Genomic DNA, 20,862 nt, shown 5'->3' on the forward strand with positions numbered 1-20,862 from the left:
GATCCCTGGTGAAGGGGCTATGGTGCTGAGCCTGGTCCCTGCCCACTGATCCCTGGTAAAGGGGCTATGGGACTGAGCCTGGTCCCTGTCTACTGATCCCTGGTGAAGGGGCTGTGGGGCTGAGTCTGGTCCCTGCCCACTGATCCCTGGTGAAGGGGCTGTGGGGCTGAGCCTGGTCCCTGCCCACTGATCCCTGGTGGAGGGGCTGTGGTGCTGAGCCTGGTCCCTGCCCACTGATCCCTGGTGAAGGGGCTGTGGGGCTGAGCCTGGTCCCTACCTACTGTCTCCTCCTTGGAGCACAAATTTCAAGCCATTGTGTAGCTGCCGCCTCCATAGCTTTCATAGTTGGATAGAAATTCATTGACAGAGGTAAAGAAGTCAATTTAAGTTTTTTTTTAATTAAGAAGCTATTAAGTCTTCAGAATTATCCTTGGCTAGATAGGTACCTCCTGAGAGGACATGGTAGGTGGGTGCTGTGGCTTATGATTGAAGAGTGATCTGTCCAGAAACTCTATCACAGCCTCTGCTGACATGCAGCCTCACACACAGGCAGGAGCTATCTGACACAAAAGTTGTCCTCAAGCTTCTTCAATGGCTGTTATTATCTGGTCACCCATTAGCTTCCAACAGGCCCTCAGGGCTGTGTGTGAAGGCTCTTCCTTTATTGAAACTCCGTATCTAGTTTTGGAGCACGGAAGCAGCTGGGTAAACCCAGCTCAGGGTATTAATCCTTGGGAAGAGCAGGGTTCATACAACATAGGACTGGCCACTGTAGATTACATCTGCTGGGATATAGAGGCCTGCAATGTCACCAGAGAAACTGGAGATGTCAGGAGCTGGGCCTGGAAACATCTGGTCTGTGGGATCAGCCTGCTTGAATTGAGGCAGAGAAACCTCACACTGCCCTTCCCCCAGCATCACCTTTTGCGGCATCTGCTGTCAGAAGTACGTGAAGGCCAACATCTCAGAGCAGTCGGCCACCACTGTGCGCTACACTATGAAGATGCTGGCCAGTGGAGCAGAGACCATTATCTTTATGTTCCTGGGTATCTCAGCTGTGGACCCTCTCATCTGGACATGGAACACGGCTTTTGTGTTGTTGACGCTGGTCTTCATTTCTGTATACCGAGCAATTGGTGAGGGCTAGGAGCACTCACCATAGTGTCTAGGCTCCCTTAGTTTAGACCACAGACTTGGGGGCTCCCAGGGTGGCTCAGTAACAAGTCCAACCATAAATCCTCATAAAGATGGAGGCATTTCAAGGCAAAGCATGGGGGATCAAGGTGGCACCAAGAGATCAAGGAATGGGAGCTGGGAACTGGGGTGAGAGCAGCATTATTGCCTCATCCTACAGAGGGCCTGACTAGTAGTGTCCTTGAGATAGACCCACTGTCCATCCTTCACAGTCAGTTGAGGGACAGAGAAGCGAAAGGCTTTAGGGAATCCTGAAGGGTGGCCTTGAGGGAAGCAGCCATGGAGCTGAGTGACCTCTCCATTACAGGTGTTGTTCTGCAGACCTGGATCCTGAATCGCTACCGCATGGTGCAGCTAGAGACCATTGACCAGGTGGTCATGTCCTATGGTGGCCTGCGTGGGGCAGTGGCCTATGCCCTGGTGGTACTTCTGGATGAGAAAAAAGTCAAGGAGAAAAATCTGTTTGTCAGCACCACTCTCATTGTGGTCTTCTTCACCGTCATCTTTCAGGTGTGGCTCAGCTTGGCCAGGGCCCTGCCTCGTGGTGTCCAAACTCTGATCCCACCTGAGAGCAGCCAGCCCTACAGGGCTCAAACCCTCGGGCTGACAGGGCTCAAACCCTCGGGCTGACAGGGCTCAATTCCGTGGGCTGACAGGGCTCAACCCTGTGGGCTGACAGGGCTCAACCCTGAGGGCTGATTATTTCCAGATCCCACGCTTTAATTGGTTTTTGTAATTTTAGTAATTAGGAGCATTTTGTAGGTTTTCATGTGGCCCCACAGGGGACATAGCACAATTTGTTCTTAAAGTGTAACTTTCTGGCCAGGACTAATGAGAGCAGACCTAGTTACATCTACAATGCTGATTGGTCGGGCCCTTTTCATCTGGCTGGCCAAAGTGACCACTGGAAGTTCTGATGTCCATATAGACATCCACAGCACAGGGGCTTTGGGGGCACCTTTTTATAGGGCAGTATCAATGTATTCATGGGTCCCTGGACTGGTTACAGTGGAAGGTACAGTGGAAGAAGAGATCTAATGTTTGTCTGGTTTGGGCTCAGAGGCCCCTGGGGGGTGGGAGGAGTGGTATGTGGATCCTGCCTGGCACCAGAATTAGTGCGGCTGTCTTTCAGGGCCTGACCATTAAGCCCCTGGTACAGTGGCTGAAGGTGAAGAGGAGTGAGCATCGTGAGCCAAAGCTCAACGAGAAGCTACATGGCCGGGTAGGGAGAGGGTCAAAGCATACAGCCTGGGAAGCCATGGTCTGGGGGTAGGCTGTGGGTGAGGAAGGATGGCCAATTAAGGTTTTTTTCCTCTGAAAGGCTTTTGACCACATCCTCTCAGCCATTGAGGACATCTCAGGACAAATTGGACACAATTACCTCAGAGATAAGTGAGTAGCCTAAGTCATAGCATTCCCCCTTCTACCTGTGACCCCTCAAATATAGAACAAGGGGTCCCATAGGTGCAGAGAGGGCCACTAAGAACACCGGAGGCCATACCAATGTGATACTACAACTCAAGAGCCACAAAACAATTTCTGGAGGACCTCTCCATTTAAAAGAGCCAGAGACAAATTGTCAGGGGGGAGAAGGATGAACAGATAAACAGCATATGGACACTCTGTCATGGTGCAGGAGCCCCCATTCCCAGGCTTCAATGTGCACTACACTTCCAGGTGCAAGCAGGCGAAAAACAAAGTTAATATTAACAAGAGGATAGAGCCTCCAGCAAACCAGGGAACGGAATCTTATTCCTGACGATCTCCCCAGGCATATAGAGATACACCCTTTTACTGATCAATTAATGCTAAACTTAAATAATGTAAGAATAAAAGACCAGGAAAACAAATCACTTCTCTATTTCATTAACAGGGGAAAGATGTGTTAGTATTTAAAATGATCTTGTTCATGAAACAGAAATGACTCATTTGTATTTTACTGTAACATAAAGGCACTTAAGACTATATGATGGAAACTCTTATCTCACCCTTGTTAGTACCTGTTTTGAGATAATTACCTGAAGTCCACGTGAGGCTGAGAGCTAACTTGAGCAGCACATCCTAGACAAGAATGTCTCGGGAGTTGGAACAAGACCTGCTGCTGTCTTAATCTTGGCCCTGTCCTCACAGCACTCGGAGGGTCAGATGGCCACTTGGAAACCTGGCCATTTTGTTATTTTTTTTTAAAAAAATGACATATAATTCCACTGCCAGTCACTGCCAAAAATAGGAGAAAGCAAAGGGTGAGAGCTGAGGTGGCATGAAGACCTATCATTTTAAAACTCACTTTCAGGTTGTTACAATAAATAAAATCCAGGAGGCAAAAAAGGATGGTTCTATGTTGACTAGCTCTGGCAGGCATTAGCCTGTTCTGACCTCGTTCTAATCTACATGGGACAGGAGCCCCAGACTCCCAGCGCTGATGTGATCTTTTGTCCCCCAGGTGGTCCAATTTTGATAGGAAGTTCCTCAGCAAAGTCCTCATGAGAAGATCTGCTCAAAAATCCCGAGATCGGATCCTGAATGTTTTCCATGAGCTGAATTTGAAGGATGCTATTAGCTATGTTGCTGAGGTACTAGAATATCCTATTTATCCCTCTGCTGAAGTTGAGGACTGAAGCAAGACCACAGATGCAGCCCAAGGCATAGGCAGAGGGAAGTGATGAGTGGCCCTTGTACGCTTGAATGGCTCGCTGCAAATGCTCTTGTGAATCGTGGAGTTGTACTCTAGGAATAGGGCATGTCAGACTTCCCCCAGGAATCAGAGGCACAGGTACAGTGGCTATCTAGATGCTGTTGTTTTGGTAGAAACCAAATCCTCCAGATAATGGAGACTGGGCTCTCGAGGAGTACGAATGCCTGTACTTTCCCTAAAAAGAATGAAAAATGTTCGGAAATGGGTAATGGGCCCAGGTCCTCTACCTATTCACACATATACATTGTACTCAGAAACAACTTGGTGGATATTTTCTACTGGCTGATGATCTTAAGGAGCAGCCTCACATGTACATACATACACAAAGGCATGGCTGATACATGCACGCCCAGGTGTATAGTAATGCTCACATTTACATATATGAACACACACAAACCCAGGCACATGTAAACTAATCATACATACATACATACATACATACATACATACATACATAGTCATGAACACATGTATGCATAGATACAGCATAGACACATATGTTGTACAGATTCATATTAAATCCTTCTATGACACACATGTGACTGTCTTGTGGCTGGTTCATTCATGACCCACCCACTCCTGCCTGGGCTCCATGACATCCTTTATTAATAGACATAGGTCCCAACTAGGCACCACATGACCCCAAGGCCATTGCCACTCAGAGACTGATGGGGACAAAAACCACTTCCCCAACCTTCAAGCTGGGGTGGTATGTCCTAGATATTTTTGTGTCCTTTAAGAGATTCTGTTTTTACCTACTGTTTTTGTTTCTGTTTTCCTGCTCAACTTTTAGCTCTCCTCCTCTCACGTGAGGCTTTGATGACCTCTACATGGATCCAATCCCAGCTCTGACTCTATCTTGGCCCTTGCTGAACTTCAAAGTGTTTAGGGACATTGTACAGGGTCCCAGGGAGGCTGATCTTCCTTGAGCTCCATCTCTGCCTGCCTGAGTCCTCAGGCCCTTGAGCTTGGTCACAGGATCTTCTGACATGGCAGGTGCTGCCTAAATGTCATCCTTGAGTGCTAATGAGTCTATATGTTCTCCTTTTAGGGAGAGCGCCGTGGGTCCCTGGCCTTCATTCGCTCCCCAAGTACGGACAATATGGTCAATGTGGACTTCAGCACACCCCGCCCATCTACTGTGGAGGCGTCTGTCTCCTATTTCTTGTATGTGACCAGTTCATAAACTTCCCTGGGAAAGTGTACTCCTTAGAAGCACTTATGGCCCTTAAGGAGGCCTACTAGTGCCTCCTACAGGGCCTAAGGCAACTGAGTAAGGAAAGTGTAAGTAGACCAGGATAGGAGACGGGTACAGAGGCCTGCATCCTCATCTGTAAAAGCACATCTTTATTCAGCAGTCAGCAGGACTGTGTGAGGCACTGAGATTAGAGAGAAGGAAGAAGGCAGGAAGGGAGAGCAGCAGATACCTGACCTGGTTCAGCACTTCATGCCCTTTAGCCCTGCCTGGGCAGCTAATGGTTAGTTTTTATGATGGTGGCTGTTCTAGCGCTTAGGAGATGCTGTGGGCCTCAGGAGTCATAGTTGGGCTGTAGGGGGAAGGGGGGACTGGTGATACTGGGGGTCAACCTTACACAGAAGTCTAGAAGGCATTCTGGGAGACCATCCAAGCAGTCCTGAGGCAGCAAGGGACTATGAAGTACCTAGGCAGGGCAGGAGACTTCTGTGTAGCTACTCCCCTGGGCTCAGTGTTGGTCCATGCAGGAGGGAAAATGTCAGTGCTGTATGCCTGGACATGCAGTCCTTGGAACAGAGGCGGAAGAGCATCCGTGACACTGAGGACATGGTCACCCACCACACACTGCAACAGTACCTGTACAAGCCTCGGCAGGAGGTGGGTACCATGGGATGAGCCACCCAGAGCCCTCCTATCCCACAGGGTAAGCCTTCGTCATCCCCTCATGTGATATGGCTGGTGGAACCCAGCCATGCACCTACAGCAGTGCCTGCCCTCTTCTCAGGCAAGGGGTCTACAGGGATGAGCTGGAGATTTTGTGGCCTACCTGAGCCATATAGGCCCAACTAACTGCCAGTTGTTCCCACAGTACAAGCATCTCTATAGCCGGCATGAGCTAACACTCAATGAGGATGAAAAGCAGGACAAGGAAATCTTTCACAGGACTATGCGGAAGCGCCTGGAGTCCTTTAAGTCAGCTAAGCTAGGCATCAACCAGAACAAGAAGGCGGCCAAGCTGTACAAGAGGGAGCGTGCACAGAAGCGGGTGAGGGAAGGTGGGGGTCAATGGTTGTAGGGTGGGCTACCAGGAAGGATCTGTGGTCCTGCTGGCTAGGCAAGCTGCCTGGTAAATATCCTTTCACCAGAGCAGAGACCAAGTTCATGCAAGTTAGGGGCCTGCATGTGGGTACATCTAGTAAGAGCTCATACTTGTCCACAGAGGAATAGCAGTATTCCTAATGGGAAGCTTCCTATGGAGAACCTGACACACAACTTTACCATCAAGGAGAAAGGTAAGAACTGTCCCTCTGCATGTGCTTGATTCAGGAGGGACTCCTGCCTGGACCTGTGGCTGTACCCTGGGATTCTGATCTTGGGCCTCCATGCATCCGTTGGTGGGTGGGGGTGGGATACCACTAGGCCAGACACTCTTAGTATTCTTCTCCCATATTCCTGCTGCAGCAGCAGAGATAAGCACTCCCACTATGGGATGGAAAGACATCTCAGTGTGGTTCCAAGTTCAGTTCCTAGCACTCATATAAGGCAACTTAAGCCAGCTGCGACTCCAGTTCCAGAGAATCTAATGCCCTCTTCTGGCCCTCATGGGCACTAAGCACACTCATGAACGTGTGTGTGCATGTGCATGAGCGCATACACACACACACACACACACACACACCCCTTTAAAAGATAAGTGGTCTTTCTCCATCCAACCCTTTCATTGTAGGCCTTGGAGTCCCAGCCATTCCTATCCAATAGACCTTCTCAAAGACCAAATATAGTTGGGGTCACAAAAGGAAGCACTGTAGGAGTGGTTTAGGCTTTTGCACAACTGGCTCCAGACCCTTGAACCCTGGGCTACCCAAGTGCTGTGAAAAACCACCCATGGCGGGGGGTTGTGATGGGAAGGGGGAGTGTACTAGCAGCCATCAAGAACTTGAGTCATTCTTACTCAAAGTATTCTTTTTCCTTTGCTATCTAGATTTGGAACTTTCAGAGCATGAGGAGGCCACCAACTATGAAGAGATCAGTGGAGGCATTGAGTTTCTGGCCAGCGTCACCAAGGATGTAGCCTCTGAGTCTGGGGCAGGTAAGATGGGAGAGATGTCCTGGCTGCTCTAAGTGAGTTTGGTCATCAAGGGAGGAGCCAAAGGCTTGGGGAGGCTTAGTATCGGTCTTGGAGGTATAACCTCTTCCACCTAGATGTCTTCCAGGACAGATGGCAAGTATATGTGGAAGAACAGGCCAGACCTGAAAGAAGGGAGGTGTTGTTGAAATTGTCTAGGTGTTTTGGGTCTCAAATGTGGAGGGAAGGTGTGGGATGAGGGTTAGATTTGACTGTCAAGGTTACCCTGAAGGTGGTAGCCACAAGAGGAGTTGGCATAGTCACCTAGTACAGAGCCTATCCACCCAGCCTCCTACTTCTCCTGAGAGTACTTCTTTGAGGTTGACCAGCTGCCCTTTCTCTTAGGAATTGATAATCCTGTGTTCTCCCCTGACGAGGATCTGGACCCAAGCATCCTATCCAGGGTGCCACCCTGGCTGTCCCCTGGGGAGACCGTGGTGCCTTCCCAGAGGGCCCGTGTCCAGATTCCCAACTCTCCCAGCAACTTCCGCCGCCTGACACCATTCCGCCTCAGCAACAAATCAGTGGATTCCTTCCTGCTGGCTGATGGCCATGAGGAACAGCTCCAACCCGCTTCCCCCGAGTCCACACACATGTAACTGGTTTCTTCCTCTAACACTTTCTTTCTTCCCAGCTGTTGCCTTCAGGCCTCTCTGCGGCACCTGCACTTTTTCAGACTTTGCAGCAGCTGTCTTCACTCTGTAAATCCTGTCTTGGTCATCTGTTCAGCTGTATATTTCTTAGGAGACTGATGGCGGACTCTCGCTAATATGTAGTATCCAGATAGATTTAAGGGCCTGGCATGGTGTTGTATGCCTATAACCCCAGTATTTACAGAAGATAGGAAAACTAAGGATTTGAGGCTAGCCTGGGCAACATAGAAGTATCCCGTGGTCAGGTCTCAGGTTCATTTCAGACATTTGCAGAGTTCTTTTATCAGTCTAGTATGACATGAAATGAATCTCTTTACAATTGGAGATTCTGGCCAGCCTTGCTCTCCCCCCCCCCCACGCGAACACATGAACACACACACACACACACACACACACAGGGGCAGGCTCTCTTTCCTAAGAGAGTCCAGTTCTGAATGCTGTAACAGGGAACAGGAAACCTGTTTGTCCTCAGTGCTCTTCACCTGCTCTTTGCTTCTGTCTCTTGGCTTGCCTCTACTTCCCCCCTTTTCGACAGGGTTTCCCTGAGAAGCCCTGGCTGTTCTGCAACTAGCTCTGAAAACCAGGCTGTCTTGGAACTCAGAAATATGCCTGCCTTTGCCTCCTGAGTGTGGGGATTAAAGGCCTGGCTCTTTGAAAGAGCCTTGTGTGCCTAGAGGCTTGTGATAAGTTTCTAGGGTAGAGCAGTAGTATCCAGGGGTGGGTGGGGCACTGCTACCCTTTGTAGAGGGGGCTGCTATCAATGGCAGGGTTTGAAAATGTCAGGACATGGGGAATGATCCAGCTCTGCTCTGTGTGAGCACAGCTGCCTAGGAAGGTTCAGAGACGCTGGCTGGAACTCCTTGTAACTCTGCAGTAGTCCACAGCAGAAAATGCCCCATTTGGTGTGGATGGTTAGGGGTCCTTCCTTGCACTTGAGCCTGAGGTACCCTTTCCATGGCCAGGCACCTAGTTTTGGGCAAGCCACAGAGGAACAGCAAACTCAGGGGGAAGGGAATCTTGGGCTGAGTACAGGTTTACAGGTTTCTGTAGGTCAGTGTTAATCTGGACTGGAACCACTCACACTCCGTTTTCCCACAGGTGACACAGGCTCTGGCACATCGCTGCTTACTGGACGCCTGTCTCGTCAGTCATCTGCTGCTGCCCAGCAGCCTTTGCTCCCCGCAGGGCTCGCCCACCCACGTGCCCCAAGCCCCGCCCCATCTGAGCGCACCACGACTGTCACTTTTGCCTCTGGTGAACCCGGGACAGAGCCAGAGCACCGGGCCCTACCCAGTGCGCACGCTCGGTCGGCGGCTGCGCGCCGGGTACACAGTAGGCGCTCATTCCAAAGGCCTCGCCCGCGCCGACGCCCAGCTCTGTTAAAACTTGCTTCTCTTCCGGGCTCTACAGAACTGCCACTGCACGCTCTGGAGCAAGAAGAGACGCCGCTGTGATCACTGCCTGGCCGGCGGCCCAGCTCTGAGGGTTTCCTTCAGTGGCCCCTCCCCAACCAGCTAGTGTTCAATGCACTCTGGGAGTCTTAATGCATAGCCTAGCCCTGGGAAGAATCTTTTAATCCATATGGTGTCCCCAGGATACCACACTGCCTCCTGCCGTCTTCTTGCCCTGGTTCAGATCCCAGGGCTCTGTGGTGCTGCCTCCCCAACCCCACCCAGAGGCGAGCTCTTTATAGTATTGGCCACTCTTACTCCGAGAAGGGGGAAGATCCCCAAGAGGCCTGCTAGTAAAAACAAAGGTCTCAAAAACTGAGATTTGTACAAGTGGCACCGCCCAGATCAACCTCATTCTAAATAGGCAGCAGGTTCTTGTGCATCCCCAGAAATATACCCCCCTGAGGCCCTATCTGACCCCCTTCCAAGTTAGTTCTCCAGACTGTCCTATCACCTTGTGACCAACTGCAGAAATATTTGGCTCCTCTAGCTCAGACTTTCCCTGCCTGGCCCCTCCCAGCCTGGGCCTTGCCATCACAAACAAGGTATCCGGCTTGAGCTATCCCTAAGTTGGGAACACTGCAGATGGCCAGGCAGGCTGGGCTAGGGTACTAGTAGTTGTCCACCGGAAACTTTCCTTGGTCAAAATTATAGCCAGCTCTCTGGCATCTGTCAAAGGCGGGGAAGACCTGGGGACACAGCGGGACTCTACATCACCCAGGAGTAGGGGGATGCAGGAACCCACTATCTGGGGATTTTGTCCTGTCCCCAGGTCTTCAGGGCCTGGGCCTTAGAACACTGGCCTTCTGTAGGGGTGAGGACGGGCCCTATCCCTTGTCGTCTTTCCTCAGAAGTCCAGTATTGAAGAGTCACCTGAGTTTTGCTTTCTACTCTCTGGAAACTTTGCCTGCACCACAGGGTATCACTTAAGGGAGATCGAGATGGGGCAAAAGGTGGACTTAAGGACATCCTGCAGACTTCTGAAACAAAGCACTCAGGTCTCTGCTCAGGAAACTAAATACCATGTCTCAGGAACAAGGTTGGCAGTTACCTTCAGAGAAGTCACAGGAAGGTCCGTCGATTTGTATTAATGCCACAGTTGACTCATGTATAGGAAGAGAGCTGAGAGAAATGAATGAAAACAAAACAAGTTTGCTCAACATACTGCATTCTGCTTCAGTGTCACTCCCCAAGTGAATGTGTCAGTATGCTACTGACTGGCCAGCTCAGACTCAGCCATCAGATGCTCAGCATCTGGTTTCCACAGCCCTTGGAAACATTTGTCTGCTTCTGAAGTCCAGCCACCGCCCAAGGCCAGAATCAGTAATTTCACCAGACTTTGGAGCTGCCATTTGGAGTACCTCCTAGGCAGGGTGTACCTGGCTATGGTACCAGGAGAGTTCTGCGAGGCACTGTCAGCCCCTGCTCTGCAGGCAAGTTTCTCATACCTTCCTGTGCCAGGACACCGCCTTAGCACCTCACCCGATCTGCTGGCCATAGGGTCCAATTCCCACTGCAGAATTAGAAACCGAGTGTGATGGGACAGTGCCTCGGCAACTGTCACCTTGCACCAGTACCCAGAGATACCAAAGCTAGCAGCCCAGTGATCAGTCTGTGGAACCCTCTGACGCTCTGTCCATGTTTTAGCTGTGCACAGGCCATGTCCTTTGAGCGTGTAAACCCACACCACTGGGCATAGCCATAGGGAATCAGAGTCTTGATAAGAAAGCCTCATTCACAAAACCCCACTTCCTGTGCTTAAATGATACAGTGGCTACATTTCATAGTTGAGGACCCTCTTGTTCTTGTCATTGTTGTACAATAGAATGTAAAAGCCTATGAATGTATTTCCTTAGGAAAACTGTTGTAAAAGTTTTTTTTTTTTTATTAGGAGAGAATTTCTATTTATTTAATACTGAACTCTGACCTACTTTGTGGTACTACAAAGAATATAAATTTAGGAAATTTGTATTTCCACTTCTGTATTTTCTTGAAAATAATTTTATTACAGTGTTCAATATACTATGTATTACTAATCTTTTTTATGAAAGGAAATTTAAAGAACTTCATCAAAACTAGAAATATATTTTGAGTGGTTAAAATTGTGTTTTAATGTTGTGAACATAATCATAGTTGAATTTTAATTCTGATCACAGAATAATGTGCCTTAAAATGCCCCTTCTATGTGTTGGGCAGCATCTGTACAAGGAGTCCATCAGCAAAACCACAGTGACTGCTTGTCTATGTCTATTAAAAACACTTTAAGGCATTTTGGGTGCAAACTTTGTTTATGAAGAAAAATCCTATCCAGGATAACTTAAGGAGCAGTTTATTGTGCACTAAAATTAAAACAGAGGGTGTGTTTCTGAGGCTGGACACATCTATGAAAAGCCTCAATAGCATCTCTCAGCTACAAAATAGATCAGATACTTCCGGTGACGACTGGGCAGTGGGTGGTTGAAACAGCTCCCAGCATGGCTGAGGAGGCAGCTGAGGTGCTACCGGCATCAAAGCGCATGAGTGAGAAGGGATGGCAAGAAAGGGCACCAAGGAGGGTCTCTGTAAGTCAAGGTGAGGACCGTGCAAGGCAGAAGTGTGTCGCAAAGCCTTTTAAACACGAGCTCTAGAGGTCCTGCAACACATTTTTATTTTTAGATTACTTAAAATGGCACATCAAAGCAGAATCCCCAGATATTGGCTGTTTACAAGATGAATCCCAACTGTTATGTTTATTGTCATCTCGAAGCAGATAGAATACTAGCAAAGAGTACTGCGTGAGTCACAACGTCGGCTTCATGCCTTATGGGAAGAAATAAGGCCCAGGAGTCAGGAAAGGAGTCCTCCCAGGTCTCTTCTTGGTTTTAAGAGCTGCTGGCATCTCCACACAAGTACTCACACTACTTCCATGTGACTTAATACCTTGAGTTACATCACACCTGCAATGATTCTACTTTCAACCCAAGTCTGATTCAGGGTTCAAAGGTTAAGACCTCAATCTTTCTCTTTAGAAGTCACAGTTCATTCCACTGCAGGAAGAAAGGAAGTGACCCAATGTGGCTCTGCTTGTTCAGCTCTCCCTGAACTCTGCATTAAAGGACTTTGTGGAGGTGGCCTGATTCTGGCAACCTGAACTCAAGTGTCTAGGATGTCCACCCTTTCCTTCTTTAGAGGGAGCTCACCCATCAACCTGAACTGTGCATCAACAGATACGAGGAAAGGGGAATGAGACAGCATCAATCTCACACCTGCTTCTCCACCTCACTTGTGATCCAGTATGACCTGGAACATCTACTTATCCTGGACCCAACTAAATAAGGTCAATATGGTGCTTTGAATAAGAATGGCCTCCATAGGCTCATATACTTGAAGGCTTAGTCACCACAGAGTGAAATTATTTGAAAGGATTAGAACATGTGGCCTTATTGAAGAAGTGTGTCACGAGGTGGGAATGAGCTCTGAAGTTTCGAAAGCCCATGTCAAGCCCCAGAGTCTGTGTGTCTGTGCTTATAGAACAGCTCTCAGCTACTGCTCTAGGACCTGACTGCATAATGCTATGCTCCCCTCCATTATGATAATGGACTAAACCTCTGAAACTGTAAGCAAGCCACCAGTTAAATGCTTTCTTTTAATAATGGTTGCCCTGGTTATGGTATCTCATCACAGCAAAAGAACCTGACTAAGACAGTCAACAACCAAGGGATTTTGCTAATCTGCAAGACACCCTTTCATGGCTAACAGCTTAGTTCATGGAATCAATACCTGGTCAATGTTCTCTCTCAAAACACGCCCCTGTCTGGCAAATGGCAGTCACACATCCCTGTTCAGGAAACAGACACTATAAACTTTGGTATATGTAGTCACAACCCACTCACTGGAATAGCCTATCCAATCCTGTACACAGGTGTCCTCTAAAAAGGTTCTTGGCCACAGCTTTCCCTGTAGCATGCTGAACACTGTCTACCCACTAGTACATAGCTTGATATGTACTACTCCTTGACTTCTAACAATTCCTATCCCGTCTCCATGATTCTACTACCCACTGTCCATAAGTATGATTTCCCCTGTCCTCTGTTGACCTCTAAGGCCTGAGAGCCAAATAGGCTTAACCATATGGGCATTCAGTGGTCATTTTGATGTTTACCCTACATGCCAGCAGCAGCCTACAGTGAGAAACCTCAGTGGAGATACAAGCATCTTTTGTCACAAGGGTCACTGCTATTTGTTGATACTTCTCAGTGTACATTTCACTGCCCAGTTGTCATTCCCATTGAGTGGATTGTTGAGCAGGGCCTGGATCAAAATAATACCAGCCAGGCCCTCTAGGAAATTCATGTTTCTTCTGAGTCCCAGAGGAATTTTTACTTAGTTCCACTTAGAAAATGGGTTATTTGTGATTTTTTTTTTTTTACACTTTGTAAGAATGAAATAAAACCAGAATGTTAACACTATCATCAAGAATGGAAAGACAATATTTCATTAGTCTAAACATTCAAGGGTGGCTATGTGGTACAAGGCCATGTGGACAACCCCTATCAGGCCCTCCAACCTTGTTTAAGGTCGTCCCTGGAACTCTGGAACAAGAGGACAACCATCCATATACAAGGAGAGCTGTGGACATCAGAATGACAGAAAGGTGAGGGCAGATCCTGGCCCCACAGACTGCTCAGGACTACTCACAGGTCAGCTGAGACCAGATGACCTCCTGTAGCCTCTGGACATGGTTGTATCACAACCCAGTCAGAACAACCTACAACTAGGAATGAAAAGCTTCCTGGCTTTCTTTTCCTTTAATTAAGTGGTAGAGGTTCAAAGAGTTAATTAAGCAGAGCAAGATTTCAGCAGGGAAGAAAAAGTGACGCCCACTACACATCTTCTTTTCTCATAGTAGAACAGTGTGAAGCCACAGAAGACAGGAACGTGTAACTGACATTATATGGAACATCTAGAGATGGACTTTTGTTTTAATATGGTGACAACAGGAAAGCCACACAGTAAAGACACATAGGGCAGCAGGGAGGACAAGGCTACTTAAGAAGCTTTGCCACGTTCAGACTGGGCACAACGATCTCCTTGAAGATGGGAACATAGTTGGGGCTTGTTTGCATAGGACCCTGCTCCAGCGTCTCCATGATGGTCTGTTTCATGTCCCGGCTGGCATCTCCTCGAAGTGCCAGCAGTGCACCAATGTGATCATCTCTGTGGGAGAGAAGTCAGCATGAACCTCCATTTTCTCAGCTCCCTCAGTCTCCACAGGTGACACTCAGAGGGTGGGATACTGACGGCCATAAAGGACATCTCTTCTTTTCTTTTTACAGAAGAGAGATACTCAACATTTCATCTTACTTTCTCCATGAAAAATGTAAAAGAACTTCTAAAATTCTGTTCTAACTACTGGTGTCAAGAATGCCTACCACAAAAAGGTGAGGTTTAGTACTCTTGGTCTTCTAACAGTGGCAATGAGACATCTTAGCCATGCTCATCCTTAGAGGATGTGGCAGGTTCCTAGAATGGAGGCAGGGCCTGGGGTCTGGAGCCAGCACAGCAGGTAGAGGGACGTGGAATAGATAGCCTGACACTGAGTGCACATATATGTGAGGAAGTCCTGGCCACATACAAGTCAGGTTCTTCCTTAGATCATGGGGTTTAGATCGCTCCAGTGCTCACAACCTTCCCACTTCACCAATCAAAGATGTAATACTCAATCCTTCCCAACACCATACACCTTGTACCGTTAGAGCTGCCTTCTCTAAACTACTCATTCAGGCAAACACTACCCACCTTGTATAGTTAGCGCTGCCTTCTCTCCACTACTCATTCAGACAAACACTACCCACCTTGTATAGTTAGCGCTGCCTTCTCTCCAGTACTCATTCAGGCAAGCAAGGCTGGCTACAAGACAGGCAGATGTACTAACCTCAGCCAGACTGCTAACGTCAGTAGGGCTGGTGGAAGGCTGCACAGATGACTCCTTGTTGCACCCTCACCACCATGCCCTGACAGCCTTTCTCTTCACATCTGGTTAGCACACATGTTCTGTCTGACTCCTGATGCTCACAGCTCATCTTCCTAAGGGCAGTAGGAATGGCCTGTTGTGCTACTTGCTGATAGAAAGATGCTCAGCCTTTACCTGATGTCTGGATATTTGCTGACCAGAGTTGAGACTTCTAGGTAGAGCAGAGAAGGGTCCGTGAGCTTAATGACCTCTGCCACTGCAACAATTGTATCACAGTGTCCATCTGCATCCTCACCAAATCCCTGGAAAACAGCAGCAGGGTAAGGAACAGCCCTCAACTCTATTTCTTGCAGTAGTGCCAATTTGATGTTGACATCTCCAAACCTGTTTTCAGGCTGGACACCTTGCTCTTCTATGTAAACACTCCAAGATTCATTCACTCTGACTAAGGATCAGGAGCCAATCTCATGAGGTGATTTGGTTAGTCACTATTTGGTCTCCAGCCAGAGAAAAGGCCTGGTGTGAGGAGTATCTAGCTATGGACACTTGAGTCAAGGAGGTTATTGGGTGGCAACCAGAATCATCAAGAGCAAACAAAGGAGAACAGAGGGACAGGAAGAGATACATTACTTCATGAAATTACACATGGCTGCCACTAGAAAAGTCTTGAGAGTTGCCTTAATAAAGTGTCAGCCTCTGTGGAAACACACTTATCAACTGTGAAGCTGGGCAGGCTCTGAACCCAGACCCTCTTCTTGAGAGACAGAATTAACTGTCCACTGGTTCCTGATGTTCCTGAATCTCATCATCTGGCCTAAATAGTCCAGGCATAGGAACCAAAAGCAAGCTACTAGATAACCTGATATGCACCACTCCTGAGCTTCACTCCTTTCAATACTCACAGATGCCAGCTTCCGGAACAAGAAGCGGAGCTGTTCAGCTTCTCTGACCATCTTCTCAGCACCCTCCTTGCGCTCTTCAGCACTCCGAAAGGAAATCCGCTTCTGCATGACAGCCCGCAGATATTCCACCACCACACGCCTGTGTGCCTCAGCTGTCATCCTCTATGGAAAAACGTGGTGAGCTGCAGATTCCACACAGATGCTCTCACCTAAGATGAGCTGCAAACAGGCTGCTGTATGTCCTTATCCAACAACTTAGCTGGATTTTTTTTCCTGTTGAGACATGGTCTAGCTATATAGTTCAAGCTAGCCTCAAACTCACAACAATCCTCCTGTCTCAGCCTCTAGAATACCACACCTGGCTATATATTTTGTAGGACTTTAAAGTACATTAAATTACACATGTCTGAATTTCACCATAAAGTTTTGGACTCTCCTGGCTTCACATGGCGATAGGAGTTATGACAGGTCAGCTGGCAGCACAGCATACACACAAGGGCAAGAAGGGACCCACACATAACCTGTGTAGCCTTGATGCTTACATTCCATCTAAAAATCAGACAGATTTAAGTCTCTTGAGAACTTGCTTCCAGCATCATTTTTCTAGGGCACCAAACTATCTAGAAATGAGCTTCAGTGACCCTAGTGAACAAACACCAAGCCAGCACTTGCTTGATGTGTACTCTAGCCTCAGGGCCGACTCCTTTAGAGGCTCCAACTCTGCCTGGTCCTGAGGCTCTCAACCTAATACAAAGTAGAGCTGCAGTAGAGGAACTGCCTGAGTCAAACAAGCTTTGGCCTCTTGACTGACAGGATGGGTTAGCAGGAGGAGCTTAGCTTAGATGGAGTCCAACATCAGTACCTCACCCATAAGCAGATTAGTGGAAAAACCAAACCACCTCCTCCTCCACCACCACCACCAGCACCACCACCTGCACTCTCAGCTAACAAAACCACAAAACCACAGGCCAAATATCTTGGGAATTCTCAGGAAAGACTCAAATGAGAAAATACACCTTGGGAGCATTACAAAGCAAAGGAAAAGTCTAGAATTAACATGGTAGAAGTAACAGGAAAGCTGGCTTGTTAGAGATTAGACTCCTCTGTGGAGGTGAGGGGGCCTTACTAAAGTGATACTTAAGTCAGTCAGAGCCTTTAATTGTGCATCCACGGATGTGATGGCTGTTGGTTGTAGCCTCTGCTTTGGAGTCAGCTCCCTATGAGTGGGGTGGGCAATTGTCCCTGGTCCAAATGGAGACTTATGTATAACCACAGGACCTGCAGGCACAGTATCACACTGGACTTCCACAAGACTCCAAGGAAGATAAAGAGACATATATCACTAACTAAATTAAGCTGTAAGCAGGCTGAAACTGGAACTAAGATATGCCTGAAAGTGTATATAATTTCCTCCTTCCTTAAAACCCATCATCGACATATGAAATAAAAATCAGAGATCAAAACATATCAGGAGATAAGCTATTAAGACAGTTGGCAAGGACAAGGTCTAACATGGGTAGAAACGTACAGACCCAAACTCTATACCATGGCTGTCAAATCCTGCTAAAAAACCAACACATAAATGCTTGAAGGAAACAAAGTAAAAAGATAAAAATCTGATAATTTTGAAAAATAAGCAACTACAATATTTAAAAACAACACATAACTGCTGGAATGTAAACATACAGATTTAAGACTACTTTTTAAAAAAATTTTAATGATTCTCTGCAAGTTTCACATCATGCACCCCAGTCCCATTCATCTCCCTATTTCCTGGATCTGCCCTCTGCCCTTGAAACCCTGTAGCAGATAGCCCTGGGGCTAATTATATTTGATGTTAATTCTGTTCTCTTGTGAGGGGCTGCGGACAAGAAATGAGTCAGCCTCAGGTGATTTTCTGTAAACCTTCTTCCCACCTTCATTTATAAAATAAAGGCTAGAGCTGGCGATTGGGCAGAGGAGAGGAAAGTTGAGCTGAAGGTTTTGGGAGAGAAAGGGAGAGAGAATGATGGGAGACAGAGGAGGAGGTGGAAAGAAAGCGGAGCAGAAGCACATGACCTGGAGAAACCGCAAGTTATAAGGGGTCCTATAACCGCAAGTTATAATGGGGAAGATGGTAGTGTAGTGGTAGATCTCCCCAATTTAGGTGCACAGCTTGTATTCATATTGAGTGGTCTTTTAATTGCTGAGGCAAATCTGGGTTGGAGAATTACCACAACACAACCCCCCCCCCCAAATAAATAAAAAACAAACAAAAACCAAGCAAAACAAAACAAGCATAGAAAACATCTTGTCATGGAAGCTGTGGTATGCCAGTGTATCCCAGTATATCCCTCTGTCCACACATCTTCACTTGCAATGGTCTGATGCTTCTGGCTTCTGTCACACTATCAATACAGGATCCTTACTGGGACTCCTCCCAGTTATTCTGCTGTTGCCCAGTGTCATGGAGATCCTGGAGCTTTGGAACAGCAGGAATGGCCCTTTCACAAGCTCCAGCAGTTCAGAAATGAGGTAGATTTCGGGGTGGGCTGATTGAAAGCCCAGGATCTAGGACTGGATGGTAGCTGAGTTGGTCAGGGGCTTAGCTCTCGCACACCCACATCACCAGGGCCACTTCTGCAGCTCTCCCAACTGCCACAGGTGGCGTGTGTCCATGTTCGTGTCCGTGTGTGTGTCTGTGTGTGTGTGTGTGTGTCCGTGTGTGTGTGTGTGTGTGTGTGTGTGTGTGTGTGTGTATCCACCCCCATATCCACATTATCTCACCACCTCAAGGCAGACAAGTGGTGGTGACAGCTCTCCCTTGCTCTCACCTTCTCGGTGGCTCACCTATTCCCCCTCCTCGGGTCAGCTTTGCTGTGCTTCCCAAGTGAGACTCAGGACCTCACTTCTTCTGCTCTCCTGAGTGCTGCAGGTGGCAAGGGGTGAAGGTAGGGGGTATGCAGAGGAATTTTAATCCAGCAACATGGCTGCTCTGATCACATCCAAAGACCTTTTAGGTCTATGTGTGATCTAGCTGGAATGAAGACACACCCTCAGTACTTACCTTTAATCCCAAACAATGAAGGTAAAGTTAGTTTGTAGAAGGATGCACTCATATTTGAAATTGATGTTTGAGAGGCAAAGTGACTAATCAGAGAAAGATTTGACAGAATAGGATATTTCTAACTCTAACAAGAATAGAGGGAAAACTGAGGCTTTGAGAGAGCAATGCAGAGAGAGGTGGACAGTTTTACCAGGAGTGTTGTACAGAGATGGGTGGCAGAAACAGAACAACAGAGACACAGGTGAAGACTGAACAAGACTGAGAATGAGGGGCTGGTGAGATGACTCAGCGGGTAAGAACACTGACTGCTCTTCCCAAGGTCATGAGTTCAAATCCCAGCAAACACATGGTGACTGACAACCACCTGTAATGAGATCTGACATCCTCTTCTGGTGTGTCTGAAGACAGCTACAATATATTTATTTATAATAATAAATAAATCTTAAAAAACAAAACAAAACAAAAAAGGCAGAGAATGAGAAGGAGTCAGAAGATTATAACAGATTGCCAAAATCAGTATGAGGCTAAGCAGAGCAATTGAGTCAGAAGTTAAGAAAAGCCAGTTTGAATCAATCAGCTTGGACAAGAGTTTGAGCAAGAACAGCTGAGTTAAACCAGACTGCCAGAGATCAGAAAGAACTAGAAATGGTGAGGGTATTCAGCAGTAAGTCTCAGAGGCTGAAAAACATTAACGTTTCAGGGCCCTCAGCAGCAGCGTGGGCTGGGACTCTGCCACAGCCTCAAGTAGCAGGGCTGGCTACTCACAACAGGCTATTCTTCTTCATCCTCACTCCTCCAGTTCCACCTCTCTCTATAATGTTCTTCACTTTTCTTTCTCTCCCATCTGTCCACCACATACTTGCACATTGTGGGGGCTTCCATGGCTGACTGGCTGGTGAAACTCTGGATGCCTTCCCCTCCCTAGCCTCACGGCAAGGTGGCAGGAAAGCCCCTATGTACTTCTGTCCACCTACACTTCATTCACTTGGTAGCAGGCTGGCCTCTGGGAGTCTTTCCCCATCCTGCAACATGTGGCATTGTGGTGGGTGGATCTCTAAGACTACTTTTTTATTTTCTATTTTTTTAAAGATTTATTTATTTATGTAGATGAGTGCTGTGCCTTCCTGTACATCCCCATGTCAGAAGATGACATTATAGATGGTTGTGAGCCACCATGTTCTTGCTGGGAACTGAACTTAGTATCTCTGGAAGACCAGTGCTCTTAACCACTGAGTTATCTCTATAGTCCCTAAGAATACTTTTATAGCTGATTTTCAAAATAATTTTCATGATCTTGGGTAAGAAAAGATTCTGGGGGCTGGTAAGATGGCTCAGTGGGTAAGAGTACTGACTGCTCTTCCAAAGGTCCAGAGTTCAAATCCCAGCAACCACATGGTGGCTTACAACCACCTGTAATGAGATCTGGCACCCTCTTCTGGTGTGTCTGAAGTCAGTTACAGTGTAATTATGTATAATAATAAATAAATCTTTGGGCTGGAGCAAGCAGGGACTGGGGGAGTGGAGTTGACCGGAGTGAGCAGAGGTCCTAAAAATTCAATTCTCAGCAACCATATGAAGGCTCACAACCATCTGTACAGCTACAATGTACTCACATACATAAAAATAAATAAATAAATCTTTAAAAAGA

The 20,862-nt window shown here is 47.5% G+C and overlaps 2 protein-coding genes across 6 annotated transcripts in view; one reads left to right on the forward strand and one right to left on the reverse strand.

The window, feature by feature from the left end:
* The window catches only part of Slc9a3 (solute carrier family 9 member A3), a 48,960-nt gene extending 37,380 nt beyond the window's left edge, over positions 1-11,580 (forward strand). Inside the window, exons 6-17 of one of the 3 annotated variants that reach the window (XM_031359866.1) lie at positions 916-1,136; positions 1,502-1,704; positions 2,327-2,416; positions 2,516-2,586; positions 3,638-3,767; positions 4,941-5,056; positions 5,612-5,741; positions 5,953-6,129; positions 6,304-6,376; positions 7,066-7,173; positions 7,555-7,804; positions 8,961-11,580. In XM_031359866.1, coding sequence (XP_031215726.1) covers positions 916-1,136; positions 1,502-1,704; positions 2,327-2,416; positions 2,516-2,586; positions 3,638-3,767; positions 4,941-5,056; positions 5,612-5,741; positions 5,953-6,129; positions 6,304-6,376; positions 7,066-7,173; positions 7,555-7,804; positions 8,961-8,964 — 1,573 coding nt within the window. In that variant the 3' untranslated portion in view covers positions 8,965-11,580. Of the gene's footprint in view, positions 1-915; positions 1,137-1,501; positions 1,705-2,326; positions 2,417-2,515; positions 2,587-3,637; positions 3,768-4,940; positions 5,057-5,611; positions 5,742-5,952; positions 6,130-6,303; positions 6,377-7,065; positions 7,174-7,554; positions 7,809-8,960 lie in introns of those variants that run through there. The other 2 variants (XM_031359868.1, XM_031359867.1) reach the window with 2 other exon arrangements.
* A 363-nt stretch (positions 11,581-11,943) lies between these two features.
* The window catches only part of Exoc3 (exocyst complex component 3), a 40,019-nt gene continuing 31,100 nt past the window's right edge, over positions 11,944-20,862 (reverse strand). For all 3 annotated transcript variants that reach the window (XM_031359869.1, XM_031359870.1, XM_031359871.1), the window contains 3 exons: positions 16,169-16,330; positions 15,441-15,568; positions 11,944-14,509 (listed from right to left, as the gene is read on the reverse strand). In XM_031359869.1, the coding sequence (XP_031215729.1) occupies positions 14,338-14,509; positions 15,441-15,568; positions 16,169-16,330 (462 nt within the window). In that variant the 3' untranslated portion in view covers positions 11,944-14,337. The remainder of the gene's footprint in view (positions 14,510-15,440; positions 15,569-16,168; positions 16,331-20,862) is intronic.

The sequence above is a fragment of the Mastomys coucha genome, unplaced genomic scaffold, assembly GCF_008632895.1.
Source record: "Mastomys coucha isolate ucsf_1 unplaced genomic scaffold, UCSF_Mcou_1 pScaffold8, whole genome shotgun sequence".
In the NCBI taxonomy this organism is placed as follows: domain Eukaryota; kingdom Metazoa; phylum Chordata; class Mammalia; order Rodentia; family Muridae; genus Mastomys; species Mastomys coucha.